The sequence below is a fragment of the Acanthochromis polyacanthus genome, chromosome 4 (genome assembly GCF_021347895.1).
Source record: "Acanthochromis polyacanthus isolate Apoly-LR-REF ecotype Palm Island chromosome 4, KAUST_Apoly_ChrSc, whole genome shotgun sequence".
NCBI lineage: Eukaryota > Metazoa > Chordata > Actinopteri > Pomacentridae > Acanthochromis > Acanthochromis polyacanthus.
The window spans coordinates 4,531,312-4,552,944 of NC_067116.1; the positions used below are offsets into that span (position 1 = coordinate 4,531,312).

General features: G+C 43.9%; 1 protein-coding gene across 1 annotated transcript in view; it reads left to right on the forward strand.

Moving 5' to 3' along the window:
• The window catches only part of frem1b (Fras1 related extracellular matrix 1b), an 83,579-nt gene extending 62,696 nt beyond the window's left edge, over window positions 1-20,883 (forward strand). The window contains exons 24-36 of the mRNA XM_051947567.1: window positions 146-410; window positions 4,966-5,386; window positions 7,872-8,073; window positions 12,520-12,664; window positions 12,736-12,865; window positions 13,637-13,709; window positions 14,470-14,619; window positions 14,742-15,166; window positions 16,607-16,651; window positions 16,798-16,962; window positions 17,298-17,416; window positions 20,055-20,140; window positions 20,639-20,883. Of these exons, the coding sequence (XP_051803527.1) occupies window positions 146-410; window positions 4,966-5,386; window positions 7,872-8,073; window positions 12,520-12,664; window positions 12,736-12,865; window positions 13,637-13,709; window positions 14,470-14,619; window positions 14,742-15,166; window positions 16,607-16,651; window positions 16,798-16,962; window positions 17,298-17,416; window positions 20,055-20,140; window positions 20,639-20,793 (2,381 nt within the window). The 3' untranslated portion in view covers window positions 20,794-20,883. The remainder of the gene's footprint in view (window positions 1-145; window positions 411-4,965; window positions 5,387-7,871; window positions 8,074-12,519; window positions 12,665-12,735; window positions 12,866-13,636; window positions 13,710-14,469; window positions 14,620-14,741; window positions 15,167-16,606; window positions 16,652-16,797; window positions 16,963-17,297; window positions 17,417-20,054; window positions 20,141-20,638) is intronic.
• The last annotated feature ends 750 nt before the right edge of the window (window positions 20,884-21,633 follow it).

Below are 21,633 nucleotides of genomic sequence, written 5' to 3' on the forward strand. Positions count from 1 at the left end.
CGTCAGCCGGTGAATAATTAACGGAGGGGAGGTGGAGCAGCTGGACGGCGTCGGCTCGGTTCCTCTGGGTGCTGCCGCTCAGCAACAACAAACTCTGACGTTCCTTCTTCTGAGTTTTTTCAACTTCAGGCCTCTGCTCCTCCAGGTGACGTGGTCCTGCAGGTCCGGGCGGTGCGGCTGACGGAGGGCCAGCGGGTCGTCCTGAACACTGACGTCCTGCTGGCGTCCGACTCCTCGGGCCGACCGGAGGAGCTGTTCTACACGGTGTCGGTTCCGCCTCGCCACGGCCTCGTCCACGCCGCCCAGCAGCCGGGAGTCCCGCTGACGGGCTTCACCCAGCTGGACGTAGCCGCTAGCCGGGTGTGCTACACCCACGACAACAGCCACGACGCCCACACCGACTCCTTCAGGTGGGAACCGGAAAACCTCCAGACCTTAGAGGACCTCAGTGTGACCTGATGGTGGCGCTGTTGTAGTCCAGGTTCTAGTGACGAAACTAAAACTAAATAAAAAATAAGAACAACACTGGAACTGAGATGAAATTTTTAACCTTTTTGTCAATAAACTAGAAAAGCCGTCAGAGATCAGTCCTCCTCCAAGGCTGCTCATTCCCCCGACATATTTCAGAAATGCAGCTTTTATTTATTAGTTATTAATGATCAGGAATCACTGCACCACAGAATGTGTCCTTTTAACCCTCGTGTTGCCCTGCGGGTCAAATTGACCAAAATTTGAAAATTTGGAAAAAATCTATTTTCGCAGTGAAGCTTCTGATGTCTAGCCTAGCCGTGCTAGACCCATGTTCTGAAGACACAAGGGTCTAGGACCGCTCGAAAGGGAGGGAGGCGGGCTAAAAGGTTGTCTATCAAATCACTCTGCAGCAGTTGGGTAGGTATACAACCAATCAGCGCAACGAATAGGCTGACGTAGTTCCTAGAGCGCCGGCAGATTGTGGCTAAGTCCCATTAGCTTCCCAACCAGCGGAGCCAACTGGTATATTAAGGATTTGCCATATCCCGTCGGCATAAGTCCAAATACGTCTTTCTTCTCAATGAAACACTTCAGTGCCGTCCTTTGTTTATCTTTCGAGTTGAATTTTAGCTTCAAATCTTTAAGGGCTGTGGCCAAAGCCGAGTCCAAAGATAACTGTTTATTGTGCGCCGGTTGTTTCTGTCAGAATCGTTGCGCCTCTGTCGTCACTTAGTTACGCCCGCCTTCTGACTCTACACTTCATGGTGATTGGTCCGGCCAGTTTTAGGAGCATCCAGCCTCGAGCCTTATGGAGGGTAACTAGACCCACCCTGGCAGAGAATTAAATTTGTTACTGTGGGTTGTCTAGCTAGGCTATCTGATGTCCACATTTTCAACCTTTTTGGGAAATTTTTCAACATTTTTTGGTAGAAAAAAAATGCTAAAAATGTTTCTTAAGAACATTGACAAAAAAAAATCTAGACTTTTTGTCAATGTTCTTAAGAAAATATTAGAAGTTTTACTGTGTGTGTGTGTGTGTGTGTGTGTGTGTGTAATCACTTTAGATGTTTTCACTCAATTTTGGAAGATTTTTGCACATTTTTTGAAAATATTTACAATAATTTTCTTGCCAAATTTGGGGGAGTTTGTAATACAACTTTTAAAGGAAACTTTTAAGGAATTATTGGAATTTTCTTCCTGAAGGTTTTGCAAATTTTCAGAAATTTAGGAATTTTTTTGCTGAATTTTTGGATTTTTTTCAGAGAAGGAAACAATATTTTTTGGTACCTGTAAATGAAGACAACAGGAGGGTTAATATAGATGTACCCACAAACTAAATCACCTTACTGTAAGCACAGGTGTGTGTCCTGCATATGTACGTTAAGTACGGATACCGGATCACGTGACCTAAATATGTAGCGGGCGGCGGGAATTGATGGGACTCAGAAACTCAGAAATCCTCTTTTCCTGTTCAGAATCCGTCCAAAATGAGTTAAACATCTAGGATGTGTTAGAAGGGTTCCAAAAATGACTAAAAACAATTTAAAAAAATGTCCAAAATGACTCAGATTTGATCTCAGGAAATAAGTGTGTTCTCTACATGTTGTTAGAATTTGTCAAAAATTACCCAAAATATGTGCAAAATTAGTACAAATAACTGAAATTAGTCCATAACTTGCTCAAAAAATCCTCCTTAACTGTTCAAAATCTGTCCAAAATGAGTTAGTGGTCTGGGATGGCTGAGAAGGACTAAGAAAATGAACAAAAATGGGTCCAAAATGACTTTAAAATGTCTTCAGACTATTGAAATTTTCTTTAAAAAGCAGGAATTATTCACAGTTACAGTTTAATAAACATTGGTGGTCCTCAGTGGTGGATTTGTAGTAGGATCACAATCAGCTGATGTCGTGTTCACTTGTTGTCATGGTTACAGTGACACTGTGCTGCTATCTATATATAAAAACAGTCCAGCCTAGAAGTACTAAAGCTTGGACTGGTTCCACAGCTTCACTCTGAGACCAGATGTTCCTGATTCTGATGCAGGTAAAATCCTGTACAGGTGAAAATGATTGGTCCCAGCAGAGAACCCTGTGGAACTCCAGAACTAACTCCTCACTCATCGACACGAGCAAACTGATAAATACGATTTAAACCAGTTTTAATCCCACTGACATGTTCTGAGGTTCTGAACAGTCAGAGGTGTCAGACCAGGTTCTTCATCAGGAATCTGTTCTCCTCATCATGGTGGAGGTCAGGGTTAGCTGCTGCTGCGTTGTTACGTTGTCGTTAAATTGTGTTCTTTGAGGGCGTCAGGACTCAGGTGGCCACATCTGAACAACACACCTGTGTGTGTGTGTGTGTGTGTGTGTGTGTGTGTGTGTGTGTGTGTGTGTGTGTGTGTGTGTGTGTGTGTGTGTGTGTGTGTGTGTGTGTGTTGCCGTGACAGCAGATGATGGATGGCATTATTAGGAGAATAACAACAGCGCTGGCACCACGGCAACGGCCAACCAGAGCGCAGCCACAGACCGCCGTCCCTCTGCAAACATGGCCGACACTGCTGCCAGATGTTACGCCACGGCTGTGTGTGTGTGTGTGTGTGTGTGTGTGTGTGTGTGTGTGTGTGTGTGTGTGTGTGTGTGTGTGTGTGTGTGTGTGTGTGTGTGTGTGTGTGTGTGTGTGTGTGTGTGTGTGTGTGTGTGGTGGAGGCCCGGGGCAGTTTGTCAGCTGCTGGCCTGAGAGGCAGATTGTGTTGGCACGAGAAACACACACACACACACACTGGTCCACTTTTTGTGTGTGTTCTGGTTGTGTTTGTATCTCTGTGAGGACCTTCTCAGGTCATCAGTGACTTTAAGCTTCTTTCTAGCTTCATTCATTCTCGGTACTAGATCAGTTCTACAGATCCAACAGAACATCCACTGATGTATAAAACACGATTATGAACTAATAACTGACTATAAACTAGCAGCAGATCATCAAACTGTCCAAACAGCAGCTTTACGTCTGATTTCCTGAGCTCTGAAAACTGTCGTGTTTCCTGATAGTCAAAGTGCTGCTGGACTGACGGTAAAATAAAAACATCTGCAGCTGTGATGGAGCTCAGGACTCACCTGTAGCAGAACCTCATCATCATCAGGTCAGAGATCAGTTGTCAGGCTTTAACCACCACCAAGAGACACAACAAGACACATGGTGAGCACAAAGAGATGCAGAAGAGCCGTAAAACGACACAAAACACTGACAAAAAGACAGAAACGTGACCACAGAGATCTCTGCAGATGTTTAATAAACTCAGAGGAAAAACTCCTCAACAGCTGGAGGCAAACTGGACTTTAATCCAATTAGAAAGTAAAGCAGCAGCCGTAGATTAACTCAATTGGCAATGTAGTCCTATCCTTTTTTTTTAGCCAAACGGTGCCTGAATGCTGACAGAAAACATGCAGTGAAGGTGTGTGTCCACGAGATGTGCAAACACAGCACATCTGAAAATCACACACATGGTGGGCGGTCACTACATGTTCACCTGACAGCGCTGGAGCTTCAGCGGCCGCTACGTGGTCACATGACCGAGCTTTCAGCTTGACGGTCCGGTAGACGCGTTGGATAAACACAGCAGCTCGGCCGCAAATTTTGTCTTTAATTTCAAAAAAACTTCAGGGAACAGTATTTCTGAAAGCATTTGAGGTGAGAAATAAGCTGCTGCAGCTGAATCTGTCCTTGTTTTAGTTCACCGACGGCTGATGTTTAGACGAGCGTTTGGACCAGACTGGTTGGACACTCCTGCCGTAAACAATAGAAAAGCTGCTCTGGTTAAAATAGAAGCGTCCCGTCAAATTTAAGGACCCGGTTTGTATGAATGAAGTCTGGATCCGGCCTCAGACCGCGTTCCACCAGTTAGTGACCTGGGGTCGAGCATGTAGTTGATTAAACGAAGCCTCGGTTCAGAGAATTTTGACTCGAGGACTTTTAGTAATCAAATTACTTGAATAACTCGAGGAATTGTTTCAGCCCTAGTCAAAATAAAAGCATCTGCCAGTTGCAGAGTGCATGAAAAACAGATATCCTTTCTCCAGCGTTGTTCTTCAACGCAGCTCACCACATTATAAATACACAAAACTACATATAAACCACTAAAACCACAGTATCAAAGGCAACTTTAAAATCCACAATGCAGTGAGACCATGAAAAATGAACCACGATATGGTGAGGGACCACTGTACACGAGGTCTTCAGTTTACGGCCTACAGCGTTTCATCGGTAAATCAGAACTGGTTACGTGGAATTAGAGTATTATTAATTAGAGTATAGAAGCCACATGTTCTGTCGTACTGATTCCACGTGTCTCATTCCTGCAGAAAGCAGAACCCATCTTTAACTGTGTTGAATTTAAGCATTCCTCCGTCAGACTAAATGTTTATTTCTGATTACATCCAGCAGGGGGCGCTGCTGAGGCTCTACAAACAAGCTCACTGTTTCTGACTTCCGTCTCCACAGTTTCGTCGTCACCAACGGCGACTCGTCTGTCAGCGGGACGCTCCACCTGACCATCGAGCTCGGCGACCGCATCCCCCCGACCCTCCACCGTAACGGCGCCCTCCAGCTGCAGGACGGCGCCACGGCAGCCATCACCACCGACCAGCTGCAGCTCACCGACCCCGACACCGCCGCCGCCAACCTGAGCTACGTCGTCACCGAGCCGCCACGCCACGGGAAGCTGCTGCTGGGCGGGGCCCCGCTGGCTCCGCCCCTCAGGTTCCTCCAGACCGATGTGGACCGGATGGACCTGGCTTACCGGCACGACCTGGGAAGCCCCGCCCACATCGACAGGTTCTACTTCCTGCCCAGCGACGGAACCAACAGAGGATACCTGGAGTTCGGACAGCTGAGGGAGGAGCCTGCAGTGTTCAACATCCAGGTGAGCAGCAGACACACCTGTTCAGGTAAGTTCACCTCACTGAACTAATGGAGCCGTCTGATTGGTTCAGGACAGTCATTAGTTTAACACACTTTGATCAGAGCGCTGTACAGAGGCGTCCTCATGCAGGTGGAGGTCACATGATCCCTCCTTATCTATAAAGATCATAAATAAGTTCACCATCAATGTCCAGAACAGATTTACAAAGAAAGTAAATAAAAGGACCAGAGATCTTCATCAAACCAACAAATAAGCCACAATAGGACTACAAAAAGCCACAAAATGGCTACAAAAAGCCACAATAGGACTACAAAAAGCCACAATAGGACTACAAAAAGCCACAATAGGACTACAAAAAGCCACAATAGGACTACAAAAAGCCACAAAATGGCTACAAAAAGCCACAAAAGGACTACAAAAAGACAAGAAGGACTACAAAAAGCCACAAAATGGCTACAAAAAGCAAGAAAATTAATACAAAAAGCCACAGAGGGACTGAGAAACATGAAATTACTACAAAAGATGCAAAATGAAAAGAACCATAAGAATAATGAGTGGAAATAGACCTTAGAGATCGTACTCTTTGTGTCTCATTTGCATGTTTTTGTCTACTTTTTGTTTTTTTGTTTTTGTTGTTTTGTGTCTCATTTTTGTAATATTTTGTCTTGTTTATGTTGTTTATTGTCTTTCTTTTCTGACTTTCACGTTTGTCTTTTGTTTTTGTCATTTTGTGTCTCATTTTTGTGTCTAAGTTTCCTTTTTGTCCCGCTTGTTTGTCTTATTTTAGTCATTTTGTGTCTGTTTGAAACACACCTAACAACATTCTGTTTTTAATGTCGTAATTTTGATTTTACTTCTAAACTTTTCATCTTAAAATTGTGACTTAATATGTCAAAATTTCTTTGTCACTGTTTAAATTTTTATGTCATAATTTTGACTCTTTTCTTGAACCTTTAAATTTGAAATTGGATTTTTACTTTTTATTCTGAGCTCCACTCTCAGAAATAGGACAAACTGAAAATCTAACATGATGACAGTTTTCCTCAATAATGTGATTTTTAAATAACTAATATCAAAAAATAAAGTGAAGGATTTAATAAAAGTAATTTACAGGGACGCTGACATGATTTTACAGTAAATAAAATGATTATTTTTTACTGTTCGAAATGATTATTTTCCATGTGAAGCTCATCTACTGATTTAAACACAAAGACATCAACATTAATTTTGATTTCAGATGATGTTAGATTCAGTTTCTGATCGTTCTCCTTCTACAGCTCATATTTCTGATTAATATTTATCTGTGAATATCTCTGATGACCCTCAGGTTCACGGACGTTAAACTGTTACACAGAACAGCAGCCCCTCCTGGTGGCAGGAAGTTGAACTGCAGGTTTAAACACCAGAACATGAACCAGAGTTCTGTTGGTTTCTGTGGAGTTCTGGTTCTGTTAGACCAGGGGTGTCCAACATGAGGCCCGTGGTCCAAAAGTGGTCCTCCAGAGGGTCCAATCCGGCCCTCAAAGTGTAAAAATTACAGAGAAGACATTAACTGCAGATTGTAAATCAGTAAAACTATAAATTTAAAATCATTTCTAGACCATGACAAGTTGTTTGGATCATGAAGTAAAAGAGTAGATTGATCTTTGTTCTGTTGTCGTTTTGTGTCTCCTTTTTGTAATATTTTGTCTGATTTAGTTGTTTTTGTCATTTTTTGTCTGACTTGTCGTCTGTCTTGTGTTTTTGTTGTCGTGTTCCTCATTTTTGTTGTTTTCTGTTTTGTTTTTGTAATTTTGTGTCTCGTTTTTGTTATTTGTGTAATTTGTCTTATTGTCTTTTTATGTCTTTTTTGTTGCTGTGGAATTTTTAAAACTTTTTTCGTCCCTTTTTTGTTTTGTTTCGTGTCGTTTGTCTCATTTTGGTAATATTTTGTCTTTGTTGTTTTTGTCTTTTATGTCTGACTTTTGTTGTCTGTCTGGTGTTTTTGTCATTTTGTGTCTCGTTTTTGTAATTTTTGTAATTTTTTGTCTTATCTTTGTTATTTTATGTGTTTTTTTGTTGCTTTGGATTTTTTTTGTTAATTTTTTGTCTCTTTTTGTTTAGTTTTGTGTCATTTTGTGACTGGTTTTGTATTATTTTGCCTTGTTTTTGTCTTTTTTGTGGTTGTGATCCTCCAGTAAATCCTCCGTGGTTCAGTTCCAGGTGACTAAATGTTGTGTTACTTTGTACACACTCTGTGATCTGGAAGTTGTAATGAGGAAATGATAAACTGAGGATGAATGTGGATGAAACTGAATTTATTTTTTTCATAAATTTCAGCTTGTTCATGATGTTTAGTAAAAAGATAATTCTTAAGGAGTTGTGGTTATTTAGAGGTTATTATGTTGTGGTTTTACTGGTTTTACTGGTTTTACTGGACTGAATGTGGAACCTGGGTAGGTTCTCTAGTCTGGTTCTGTTCCATCACGTACTAAACTGCCTCCAGGTGCAGCGAGTGGACCGGACTCCTCCCAGTCTGAGCAGAACCTCCAGTCCCAGCTCGGTGGTGGATCTGGGCGCCGGACGCTACGGGATCTACGTCACCAACAAACACCTGCAGGGAACCGACCCGGACAGCAGAACCGAGGAACTGGAGTTCTCCATCAGCAGACCGCCACACTACGGATACCTGGAGAACACAGAGACAGGTATAACACAGGTAGAACACAGAGACAGGTAGAACACAGGTAGAACACAGAGACAGGTAGAACACAGGTAGAACACAGGTAGAACACAGAGACAGGTAGAACACAGAGACAGGTAGAACACAGGTAGAACACAGGTAGAACACAGAGACAGGTAGAACACAGGTAGAACACAGGTAGAACACAGAGACAGGTAGAACACAGGTAGAACACAGGTAGAACACAGAGACAGGTAGAACACAGGTAGAACACAGAGACAGGTAGAACACAGGTAGAACACAGAGACAGGTAGAACACAGAGACAGGTAGAACACAGGTAGAACAAAGAGACAGGTAGAACACAGGTAGAACACAGAGACAGGTAGAACACAGGTAGAACACAGAGACAGGTAGAACACAGGTAGAACACAGGTAGAACACAGAGACAGGTAGAACACAGGTAGAACACAGGTAGAACACAGAGACGGGTAGAACACAGAGACAGGTAGAACACAGGTAGAACACAGGTAGAACACAGAGACAGGTAGAACACAGGTAGAACACAGGTAGAACACAGAGACAGGTAGAACACAGAGAGAACACAGGGAGAACACAGGGACGGGTAGAACACAGAGACAGGTAGAACACAGGTAGAACACAGGGAGAACACAGGTAGAACACAGGGAGAACACAGGTAGAACACAGGGAGAACACAGGTAGAACACAGGTAGAGCACAGGGAGAACACAGGTAGAACACAGGTGGAACACAGAGACAGGTAGAACACAGGTAGAACACAGGTAGAACACAGAGACAGGTAGAACACAGGTAGAACACAGAGACAGGTAGAACACAGGTAGAACACAGAGACGGGTAGAACACAGGTAGAACACAGAGACGGGTAGAACACAGAGACAGGTAGAACACAGGGAGAACACAGAGACAGGTAGAACACAGGTAGAACACAGAGACAGGTAGAACACAGGTAGAACACAGAGACAGGTAGAACACAGGTAGAACACAGAGACAGGTAGAACACAGGTAGAACACAGAGACGGGTAGAACACAGAGACAGGTAGAACACAGGGAGAACACAGAGACGGGTAGAACACAGAGACAGGTAGAACACAGGTAGAACACAGAGACAGGTAGAACACAGGTAGAACACAGGTAGAACACAGGTAGAACACAGAGACGGGTAGAACACAGAGACAGGTAGAACACAGGGAGAACACAGGGACGGGTAGAACACAGAGACAGGTAGAACACAGGTAGAACACAGGGAGAACACAGGTAGAACACAGGGAGAACACAGGTAGAACACAGGTAGAACACAGGTAGAACACAGGGAGAACACAGGTAGAACACAGGGAGAACACAGGTAGAACACAGGGAGAACACAGGTAGAACACAGGGAGAACACAGGGAGAACACAGGGAGAACACAGGTAGAACACAGGTAGAACACAGGTAGAACACAGGGAGAACACAGGTAGAACACAGGGAGAACACAGGGAGAACACAGGTAGAACACAGGGAGAACACAGGTAGAACACAGGCAGAGCACAGGGAGAGCACAGGGAGAGCACAGGCAGAGCACAGGCAGAGCACAGGGAGAGCACAGGCAGAACACAGGCAGAACACAGGCAGAGCACAGGGAGAGCACAGGGAGAGCACAGGCAGAACACAGGGAGAGCACAGGCAGAACACAGGCAGAACACAGGCAGAGCACAGGGAGAACACAGGCAGAACACAGGCAGAACACAGGTAGAACACAGGGAGAACACAGGTAGAGCACAGGGAGAACACAGGGAGAGCACAGGCAGAACACAGGCAGAACACAGGCAGAGCACAGGGAGAACACAGGCAGAACACAGGCAGAACACAGGTAGAACACAGGCAGAACACAGGCAGAGCACAGGGAGAGCACAGGCAGAACACAGGCAGAACACAGGTAGAACACAGGCAGAACACAGGCAGAACACAGGCAGAGCACAGGGAGAGCACAGGTAGAGCACAGGCAGAACACAGGCAGAGCACAGGGAGAGCACAGGGAGAGCACAGGCAGAACACAGGCAGAACACAGGCAGAACACAGGTAGAACACAGGTAGAACACAGGTAGAACACAGGCAGAACACAGGCAGAGCACAGGCAGAGCACAGGGAGAGCACAGGCAGAACACAGGCAGAACACAGGCAGAACACAGGCAGAACACAGGTAGAACACAGGCAGAACACAGGCAGAGCACAGGCAGAGCACAGGGAGAGCACAGGCAGAACACAGGCAGAACACAGGCAGAGCACAGGGAGAGCACAGGGAGAGCACAGGCAGAACACAGGGAGAGCACAGGCAGAACACAGGCAGAGCACAGGGAGAGCACAGGCAGAGCACAGGGAGAGCACAGGCAGAACACAGGCAGAACACAGGCAGAGCACAGGGAGAGCACAGGGAGAGCACAGGCAGAACACAGGCAGAACACAGGCAGAACACAGGTAGAACACAGGGAGAACACAGGTAGAACACAGGGAGAGCACAGGCAGAGCACAGGCAGAGCACAGGCAGAGCACAGGGAGAGCACAGGCAGAACACAGGCAGAACACAGGCAGAGCACAGGTAGAACACAGGGAGAACACAGGTAGAACACAGGGAGAGCACAGGCAGAGCACAGGCAGAGCACAGGCAGAACACAGGCAGAACACAGGTAGAACACAGGTAGAACACAGGGAGAACACAGGTAGAACACAGGGAGAACACAGGTAGAACACAGGTAGAACACAGGGAGAACACAGGTAGAACACAGGGAGAACACAGGTAGAACACAGGTAGAACACAGGGAGAACACAGGGAGAACACAGGGAGAACACAGGTAGAACACAGGGAGAACACAGGCAGAACACAGGGAGAACACAGGGAGAACACAGGCAGAACACAGGGAGAACACAGGGAGAACACAGGCAGAACACAGGCAGAACACAGGGAGAACACAGGGAGAACACAGGTACAACACAGGTAGAACACAGGGAGAACACAGGTAGAACACAGGGAGAACACAGGTACAACACAGGGAGAACACAGGGAGAACACAGGTAGAACACAGGGAGAACACAGGTACAACACAGGGAGAACACAGGGAGAACACAGGGAGAACACAGGTACAACACAGGGAGAACACAGGGAGAACACAGGTAGAACACAGGGAGAACACAGGCAGAGCACAGGTACAACACAGGGAGAACACAGGGAGAACACAGGGAGAACACAGGGAGAACACAGGTAGAACACAGGGAGAACACAGGTACAACACAGGGAGAACACAGGGAGAACACAGGGAGAACACAGGCAGAACACAGGTACAACACAGGGAGAACACAGGGAGAACACAGGGAGAACACAGGGAGAACACAGGCAGAACACAGGTACAACACAGGGAGAACACAGGGAGAACACAGGGAGAACACAGGCAGAACACAGGGAGAACACAGGTAGAACACAGGGAGAACACAGGGAGAACACAGGGAGAACACAGGGAGAACACAGGGAGAACACAGGTACAACACAGGGAGAACACAGGGAGAACACAGGTACAACACAGGGAGAACACAGGGAGAACACAGGGAGAACACAGGGAGAACACAGGTACAACACAGGGAGAACACAGGGAGAACACAGGCAGAACACAGGCAGAACACAGGTACAACACAGGTACAACACAGGGAGAACACAGGGAGAACACAGGTAGAACACAGGGAGAACACAGGCAGAACACAGGTAGAACACAGACAGAACACAGGGAGAACACAGGTAGAACACAGGTAGAACACAGACAGAACACAGGTAGAACACAGACAGAACACAGGGAGAACACAGGTAGAACACAGGTAGAACACAGGGAGAACACAGGGAGAACACAGGGAGAACACAGGTAGAACACAGGGAGAACACAGGGAGAACACAGGGAGAACACACTGTGTTTTTGTCTCATTTTTTGTCGTTTGTCTCATGTTTTTGTTGTTTTGTTTCTCATTTTTGTCATTTTTGTTTTTGACTTTTTTGTCTGACTTTTGTTGTTTTTATGTTTCCTTTGTGTCTAGTTTGTGTTTTTGGTCTATATTTTTGTCATTTTGTTTTTGTGCATTTTCTGTTACTTTGTACCATTTGTGTCTCATTTTTGTAATATTTTTCTCTTGTTTTTGTTGTGTTTTATCATTTGTCTGAGGTTTTTGTCGTTTTGTGCCTATTTTTTGTTTCCTTTTTGTCTTGCTTGTGCTGTTTGTCTCATTTCTAGTTGTTTTGTAAATTTTGTGTAATTTTTTCTCTCTTTTTTGTTATGTTTCGTCTCATTTGTTTAATTTGTTGCCATTTTGTGTCTTGTTTTTGTCGTTTTTGTCGTTTTTTTACACGACTTTTGTCATTTGTCCTGCTAGTCTCGGTCTGTGTTTTAATCGTCTGGTTCTCTGTTGGGTTCTTCCAGGAGCCTACATCCGGGGCCGGTTCACCCAGCAGGACTTGGACCGGCGCTTCGTGCTGTTCGTCCTCCCTGCAGACGTGGAGACGACGGCCGACAGCTTCCAGTTCGTCCTCAGCGACCCGGCAGGAAACGCCTCTCCTCCACAGCTGTAGGTCTGAAGACGTCCCGCCTCAGAGCCGGCGGCGGCGTTTCAGAATGACCGACTCAATGTCTCTGCAGGTTGGAGCTGTCCTGGTCTCGGGTGGAGCTGTCGGCGACCTGCTACAGGACCTGTGAGACGTCCAGAACCCTGCAGATCCAGATCCAGCGCAGCGGCAGGAGCGTCGACCCGGCTTACGTCGCCATCCAGGTGACGTCTGCTCACAAGTTCTCACAAATAGTTTACCGCCTGTGATCAAAACGTTCAGAGTCTGCAAACCTGAGGTAAAGTTCACCTCATCAGAGTCTCAGAGCTGCTCTGATCCTGGAGATCCTGCAACAGTTCTACTCTGAAGTCCAGAAACATCTGAGATCCTCCTGAGATCATCTGATCACCTGAGTCCAAAGAGAGAAGCTTCAACTGGAAGAAGGAGGAGAAGGAGATGATGAAGAAGAAGAACGAGAAGGAGAAGAAGATGGAGGATAAAAGAAGAAAAGGGAAAAGAGGAAGGAGGAGGAGAAGAAGGAGAAGAAGTTCATCTGTTTGAATGTTCTCCTGATGTTCCAGTAGAACCCTGAAAGAAACAGCTGCAGATCCTGACCTCCTTCACCGGTTTGGTCTCTGGATGGTAACCATGGTAACCACAGACCCTCCATGGTCCTGGTCTCCATGACGATCCTCCACATGAAGGTTGATCACCAGTGATGGTCCAGAAACATCTGGATTCAGAGGCTCCTCAGCTGGTCTGACTGTTATACATAGAGCCAGGACGTTCTCCAGGACGTTCTCCAGGACGTTCTCCAGGACGTTCTCCAGGATGTTCTCCTGGACAACTCTCCAGAACTTTTTGATCCAGTCTCATATATTCTGCTCTTCAGGCGTGTCGAGTGGAACCTGCAGCTCCTGAACAGTTCCTGTGTGAAGAACGTCAGACCAGAAGCTGCAGAACCTTCTTGACCATGTGTTTGTCTTCTGGTCCAGGTGGAGGAGGGATCGGCCAAACCGGGACGAGACTTCACCCACAGCAGCGCCGGCCTGATCCAGTTCGATCCAGGTAGGAGAGGAACCTGACAGGAACCTGACCTCTGAGGAGAAGATAGAACTTCATTTATCACACAGGAGGTTCTCCTGATAGCAGCAGAGTAGAAGGAACCGACAGAAGTTACTCTACTGGAAATAAAAATGTTTAAATAAGACGAGAGCAGAAAAGATGAAGCCAGAAATGATTCTGAAGATGTAAAATCACATGAAGATGAAGCAGAAAGTATTTACAGAAGTAACACTGCAGTAGTAGCAGTATCATGGGTAATATTTCAAAAACTATAAATTTAGAGTCACTTCTAGACCATGACAAGTAAAATATTAGATTGTTCTTTTGTCATTTTGTGTCTCGTTTTTGTCGTTTTGTTTCTCGTTTTTGTCGTTTTTTTGTTTCGTTTTTGTCTCTTTTGTCATTTGTCTAAGTTTTTTTGCCACCTTGTAACTTTTTTGTATCTTTTTTTGTTTCGTGTCATTTGTTGTCATTTTGTTTCTTGTTTTTGTCATTTGGTGTCTCATTTTTGTAATATTTTGTCTTATTTTTGTCTTATTTTTGTCTGACTTTTGTCGTTTTGTATTTCACTTGTATTTTTTGTTATTTTTGTCATTATTTTGTGTGTTTTTTTGTTTTTCTTGTGTTGTCTGCATTCTTTGATACAGTAGTCATGGTTTTATCTTTGGTAATATTTCAGAGCGTTGGACAGAGTTCTGGAGGAATTCCTTCACTGGTTGTTGTGACGCTGGAGATTGTGGTTCTGGTCTTTGTCGGGTTTCAGGTGTCAACATGAAGACCTGGAACATCTACCTGGTGGACGATGGTCTGGAGGAGAACCACGAGACCTTCACCGTCACCCTGAAGAACCCACAAAACGCCGTCCTGGGATCGAGGAGCTCCGCCAGCGTGGAGATCATCGACCCACGAGGAGGTGAAGCAGCTTTAGAACGCTGATGTTTGAGATGTTTCCACCTTCTACAGTCAGACCTCCACAGTCCAGCTGGTTCTGGTCTTCATGTTCCATCAAACTGTGCCCTGATTTCTGTCTGTCAGGAAGCTGCGACCCAGAAGACCTGAAGGTGGAGGCTGACCATCGACCTCCTGGTTCTCCTCCTGCTTCTCCTCCTGCTTCTCCTCCTGCTTCTCCTCCTGCTTCTCCTCCTGGTTCTCCTCCTGGTTCTCCTCCTGGTTCTCCTCCTGGTTCTCCTCCTGGTTCTCCTCCTGGTTCTCCTCTACTCCCTGAGGAGGACCAGGAACCCGTCACCGACATTGAGGCTGAGCTGCTGTGGGAGAACCATCCTCATCCTCCCAGAGGAGACGTCCCGAACCGCCGCCCCGACCTGGACTATGGGGAGGTGGAGCCCCAGGACCAGGCAGTGCCGAGCTCCAGACACACAAACCATCACCCCAGGCAGCATCCATGGACAGATACTGGAGGTCCTGGAGGTTCTGGACACAGGTTGGGAGTTGGACTGAAGGTTGGTGTTCTTCTATCTTCAAAACTAGTGAAATTGTGACAAAAATTCAAATTTGGCACAAAAACCATGCAAAATGCGAAACAAAATGACACTAAAAAGACACAAAATCACCCAAAAAGAGCCAAACCTACCTTTAAATGTTGGAATATGGCAGGAAAAACATCCAAAATCACCACAAAAAGACCAGAACTACCACAAGAAGTACCAAAACTAAAGCAAAACAGGAGAAATTGCAACAAAAACTCAACTTCAGCACAAAAACATGAAAAATTACCCAAAAAGAAACAAATTATCCTGAAACGTTCAAATATGCCAGCAAAGACACGAAAAGTCACCACAAAAAAAACAGCCAAATTTACAACAGAAAGTACCAAAACTACTATGAAAGTAGTGAAATTGCGACACAAACTCAAATTTGGCACAAAAAATATGCAAAATAAAGAAAAACGGCCAAAATTACCCTGAGAAGACACAAAATCACCCCAAAAAGAGCCAAAACTACCTTAAAAGGTTCAAATATGCCAGCAATGATACAAAAATTCACCACAAAAACGGCCAGATTTACCACAGAAAGTACCAAAACTACCATGAAAGTCGTGAAATTGCAACACAAACTCAATGTGACACAAAAATAACATGCAAAATAAACACAATAACAGCAAGAATTACCAAAAAAAGACACACAATCACCATAAAAAAAGCCAGAACTACAAAAAACTGGTGAAATTGCAACAAAAGCTCAAACATCTGGTTCTTCATCTGCAGTACCTTCATCAATGATCAGAGTTCTACCTTCAGATAGAGGAGGGTCCAGATTTATCACTTTAATGGACTTTTTCAGAACTTCATCAGAACCATGACATTTAGGAGGAGGAACATCTGAGTTCTGGAAACTTGGTCTAGAAATAAGAGGAAATTTCACCATCAACAGGTGATTTTAGTGAAATATTGTCTTCCCAACAGGTCAGAAGATCATCTCAGATCAACGTTATCTGATCTTCTCTGACCATGTGCTGATCTAGTTCTGGTTTGTCTGGATTCTGTGCTCAGAGTCGACTGTTTTTAAGGCCGATTAATGGCAGAAGGAGACTTTTCTGATCTGATCTTCTGATGATCGATTCTTTGTTAAATATTTCTGCGGTCCAATCCGTGTGAAGCTACTTTAAACTGAAACCTCCTGTTTAGGAAGAAATATTCATTTACATGTTGAAAATAAAAATCCGGACAAACCTGCAAATAATGTCCACATCAAAGTAAAATAATTTAAACTTTTACGACGTGTGACTCTAAAATAACAGATTTACTGTTTAAATCAGACAAAACATTCTTGTTTACAGACTTTATTTTCAGTTCTTCCGGTTCAGAACTCTGCAGTATTTCTCTGGTTCTTGCGTGTTTTCTGCCACATTACTTTGATCTGAGCTTTGTGCTGATGTTCAGGTCCGTCTGCCGGCTGAGAGACGGTCTGAGGAGAAGGTCTGGACGGTAAGAACCAGAACCTGACACACAAACACACACAGGAAGACGTAGGAATATGTGGAGAACATGTACAGTGTGTTTACTATGTAACTGTGTACCAGCTGGACCACAGAACCTCAGAACCTCAGCTGATTAAAGGTTCTGTTCTTCAGTTCCACAGTCTGACTCCTGTCCGGCTGGAGGAGCTGCAGCCTGGATGGAACCCGTCGACTCACAGTCGCCTCCTGCAGGAGGTTCAGGTCGGAGACGCAGCTCAGAGGGACCATCCAGGACCAGGACCAGAACCAGAACCAGAACCAGGGCTCCAACAACACAAGGTACAGACACACACAGATATTAATATACTCCATGTTTATCATGTCGGTCTGAGTTTCTGATTCCTGTAACTCTGAATGTTCAGTGATGGAAACACTGCTATAGTTACATACAGGATCTTAACGTGATCTTTATATGATTTATACGCAATCTTTATGTGATTTTTACGTGATCTAAACGTGATCTTTACATGATCTTAAAATGAAGGAAACTTTGTTCATGACTGTGTCTTTGTGTGTTCTGCTGGTTGTGCAGCTGCTGCACATTGTGTCTCTGAAATGTTTCAATTGTGTGTCTGGGTGTGTGTCTGGTTGTCTGGTTGTGTGTCTGTGTGTAGACGGGCCGGTCCATGAGCATCTCGTGTTCTGACGGTTGGACTCGGTACCGGAGGCGCTGCTACATCGTCAGTCCATCGGTGGCGAGTTGGTCCAGCGCTGAAAGAAGCTGCTCTCTGCTGTAAGGAACTCCAGATCATCTTCATCTGGGTTTTAAGTTCTGGTTCTAAATTCCAATTTTAAGTTCTACCTGAGATGACAGACAGATGTAGTTTCTCTGTTCACTACTCATCCAACCAAAAACCAAAAACAGCCAAAATTATCACGAAAATACACAAAATCACCGCAAAAAGAACCAAAACTACCTTGAAAGGTTCAAATATGCCAGCAAAAACACCCAATTTACCACAAAAACACCAAAACTACTACAAAACAAGTGAGATTCTAACAAAAACTCAAATTCAGCACAAAAAATTTGCAAAATGACCCCAATAAGAGCTAAAATTACCCTGAAACTTTGCTTTCAAACATATGACACACAAAGACAGAAAAACTACACTGGAAAAAATGCCCCTCTCAAAACAAGAAAAAAAAACTTATTTCAAGGAACTTTTTCCTTGAAATAAGTAAAAAAAAAATCTGCCAATAGAACAAGTGAAAAAATGCTTGGTAATATTTCTTAAAATAAGTATTATATTGAGATCTTAAAATTAGTTGGGAAAACTTATTTTAAGCTATATTTTACCAGGATTGTCAAGCTTAAGTGTCTCAAAATAAGCCAGACATGCTAAAAAACAAACAAACAGTCGTTTTACACTCAAAAATAGATTTTTGCTTCATGTAACTTCCTAATTTGAGATGTACTAAACTTGTTTTGAGTTTTCTTGCAAAATACAACTCAAAAGAAGATAATTTCAAGATTGTTTGACTTAACAAGATATTTAAGATGCATTGTCTTAAAACAAGTCTCACCATCTGCTGAAATGTCGCTTGTTAAGTGAATTTATCTTAAATCGAGTGGGATGAGACATTTTGAGTAAAAACAAGACAAATAGACTTGATAAGATTGTAAGTTTTTGCAGTGTACAGAAAAAACTGACAAATTTACCATGAAAAGGACCAAAACTACCATGAAACTGGTGAAATTGTGACAAAAAAATTTAATTTTTCACAAAAAACAGGCAAAATGAACACAACAACGGCCAAAGTTACCACAAAAAGACAAAAAAATCACCCCAAAAAGCCAAAACTACCTTGAAAGGTTCAAATATGCCAAGAAAAACACCCAAAATTACCACAAAAAGGACCAAAATTACCACAAAAAGGACCAAAATTACCACAAAAAGGACCAAAATTACCACAAAAAGGACCAAAATCACCACAAAACAGGTGATACTGCGGCAAAAACTCAAAATCATCCCAAAAAGAGCACAAATTATTCTGAAACATTCAAATATACCACAAAAAAACATGGAAAATCACCACAAAAATGGTCAAATTTACCACAAAAAGGATCAAAACTACCAGAAAGCAGTTAAGTACTTCAAACGTCTACGAGTCCCATGAACCCCAAAACATACTTTGGTAAAATCCATAATATAATCTGTATTTTCTGCAGCCCCATTAGGAAATGACATCAGTCTGTATTTAAAGAGCATCTCATGAATGTAACAGCAACATTTAAAGGTTTCATAATTCCAAAATATGAAGTGAAGAGTATGTAGGGTTACAGACAGACATGCCAAATAAGAAACAAGGCCTCCAATATTCATTGTCATCATTATTATTGGTAATATTATTATTGTATCCACTAGATACCCTACAATCATCTAGTGTAGATGAACAGGAATGTGAATCTAATCCAAAACAATCCATGAACCAATGATCACATCTCAGCTGCACTTCATTCTATTGACCACTAGATGTCCTACTAGACCGCTGTGTGTCACTGAAGCCTCCACTAATGAAAGCTTCAACAAAGAGTAGAACGTTGTCAGTAGGTCTACTCTAGAACTTTCTACAGGGGACGTTCTCCTTTGTTGCTTCCAGTCTTTAAGTTTAGTCTCACTTGGAACATTCCAGGTCCTTGAAGTCCATAGAGGTGGGTCCAGATTTATCAGTTTTAATGGACTTTTTCCGTCATTTCTGAGCCTCAGAACTTCATCAGTCCAGCAGATAGAACCATGACATTTTAGAAGGAGAAACATCTGAGTTATGGGAAAAACTGCAATGAATATGACTAAAAAAGCTGGAAAATTACCACAAAAAGAGACCAAATCACAAAAATAGGCCAAAATTACCACAAAGAATCACAAAATCAGCACAAAAAGACACAAAATGTCCACTGGAAGATGCAGCATTACCACAAAGACCCCAAATCACCACAAAAATTGGTGAATATACAACAAAAAGACTCAAAATCAACACTAAAAGACGCTAAATTACCCCAGAGAACCTTCTGGTTCTTCATCTCCAGAAACTTTATCAATGGTCAGAGTTCTACCTTCATTCTGGAAATATTTCAAGAGTTCCAGGTCCTTGAAGTCCATAGAGGTCAACATCTCCTGGAGAAAGTTCTGGAGTAGACCTACAGGTCTACTCCAGAACTTTTTCCAAGGGACGTTCTCCTTTCCTGCTTCCAGTCTTGAAGTTTAATCTCACTTAGAACATTCCAGGTCCTTGAAGTCCATAGAGGTGGGTCCAGATTTATCACTTTTTAATGGACTTTTTCTTTCAGTGCAGCAGATAGACACATGACATTGAAAACTGTCCAATCAGCTCTCTGATGTCTGTCATGTGACATTTGTTGTGTTCTTCAGGTTTAACAGCAGTTTGACCAGCGTCCAGTCCAGGAGAGACCTGAGCTGGTTGTGGAGGTTCGCAGGGAAGAAGCCCTTCTGGATCGGTGCTTATTGATTATTAAATATTCCTGTTAGACCCAGGTCCACTGATTTATCCTGACAGGTGTGATGCAGGTGTTGAAATCAGACAGGTAGTGCTGTTCAACCACAGCTGATGGTGGTTTTTACCAAAGCAGATAATTAATACAAATTAAACAACACAGTGAAAGCAGAAACTTGTAGTTTGTAAAACTACTAGATGGTACTTTGTGTTATTTCCTTTTATTTTGGTAGCGTTCTCTCCAACTTCCTCTTCATGTCTGGCCTGTGTTGTTTAGTTTGTGTTCATTATTTACTTTTAAAAAAGCTGACAGCAGCTGGTTGTTCCTATTCCTTCCTGTTTTACTTCTTGTTCTCGTTACTTCCTGTATAGTGCTTCAGGTTACATCAGATGCAGCTTCAGGAACATGTTCTACCTGTTAATGAACCGACCAATCTTTGTTACAACCCAGAAGTTGAGCAGGAACCCTCCAGATCCAGTTCTGACTCTTCTTGTTCCTCAGGTCCGTCTGGAGCTTCCTCCAGGCTGCAGGTGGCGCCGTCTGGCCGTGGATCAGACTGTGTACTGGTCCAAACCCCCAGAAGCTGGATTTCTACAAGCTGCTCGGCTGAAACGGAACACAGATTCGTCTGTTCGTCTCCGGCTCAGACCCACTGAATATTTAGCTCCCAGACCTTCTATAAATGCTGCTCTGTACATTAGTTCCATTCTTTGTTTAAATAAAGCTGCTGCACAAACTGACTCTGAGCCCAAACGTGAAGATCTCCTGAATGAACGATGAAAACTGAAGGTTTGGTTCCGTCAGGCTGCACAGTGCAGTAGTGGTTAGCACTTTTGCCTTGCAGCAAGAAGATCCCTGGTTCGCGTCCCGGCTTTCCCGGGATCTTTCTGCATGGAGTTTGCATGTTCTCCCTGTGCATGCGTGGGTTTTCTCCGGGTACTCCGGCTTCCTCCCACAGTCCAAAAACATGCTGAGGTTAATTGGTTACTCTAAACTGTCCGTAGGTGTGATTGTGAGTGTGATTGTGTGTCTGTATATGTAGCCCTGTGACAGACTGGTGACCTGTCCAGGGTGTCCCCTGCCTTCACCCGAGTCAGCTGGGATAGACTCCAGCACCCCCCATGACCCTAGTGAGGATAAAGCGGTGTGTAGAGAATGGATGCATTGTTCCGTCATTAAGAATGTTCTAAATCACTGCTGAAACCTTGAAGTCTGTTTGAGTCTCTGCTGCTGGATGGATAGATAGATAGATAGATAGATAGATAGATAGATAGATAGATAGATAGATATAGATAATCCTGAGGGAATTCAAGAAGCCCAGGTGAGCAGCTTCACCTGGTCAGTGTCTAAAACACACCTGGATGACTGAGTTCTGCCTTCATGTCTGAGCTGCTTTCAGGTCGTCTGGATGAACAGTCTAGGTAGAACCTCTGATTCTAGAGGAACATGAGATCAGCTGGTGACCTGAAACAGGTGGTGAGTAAAAGCACAAGTTA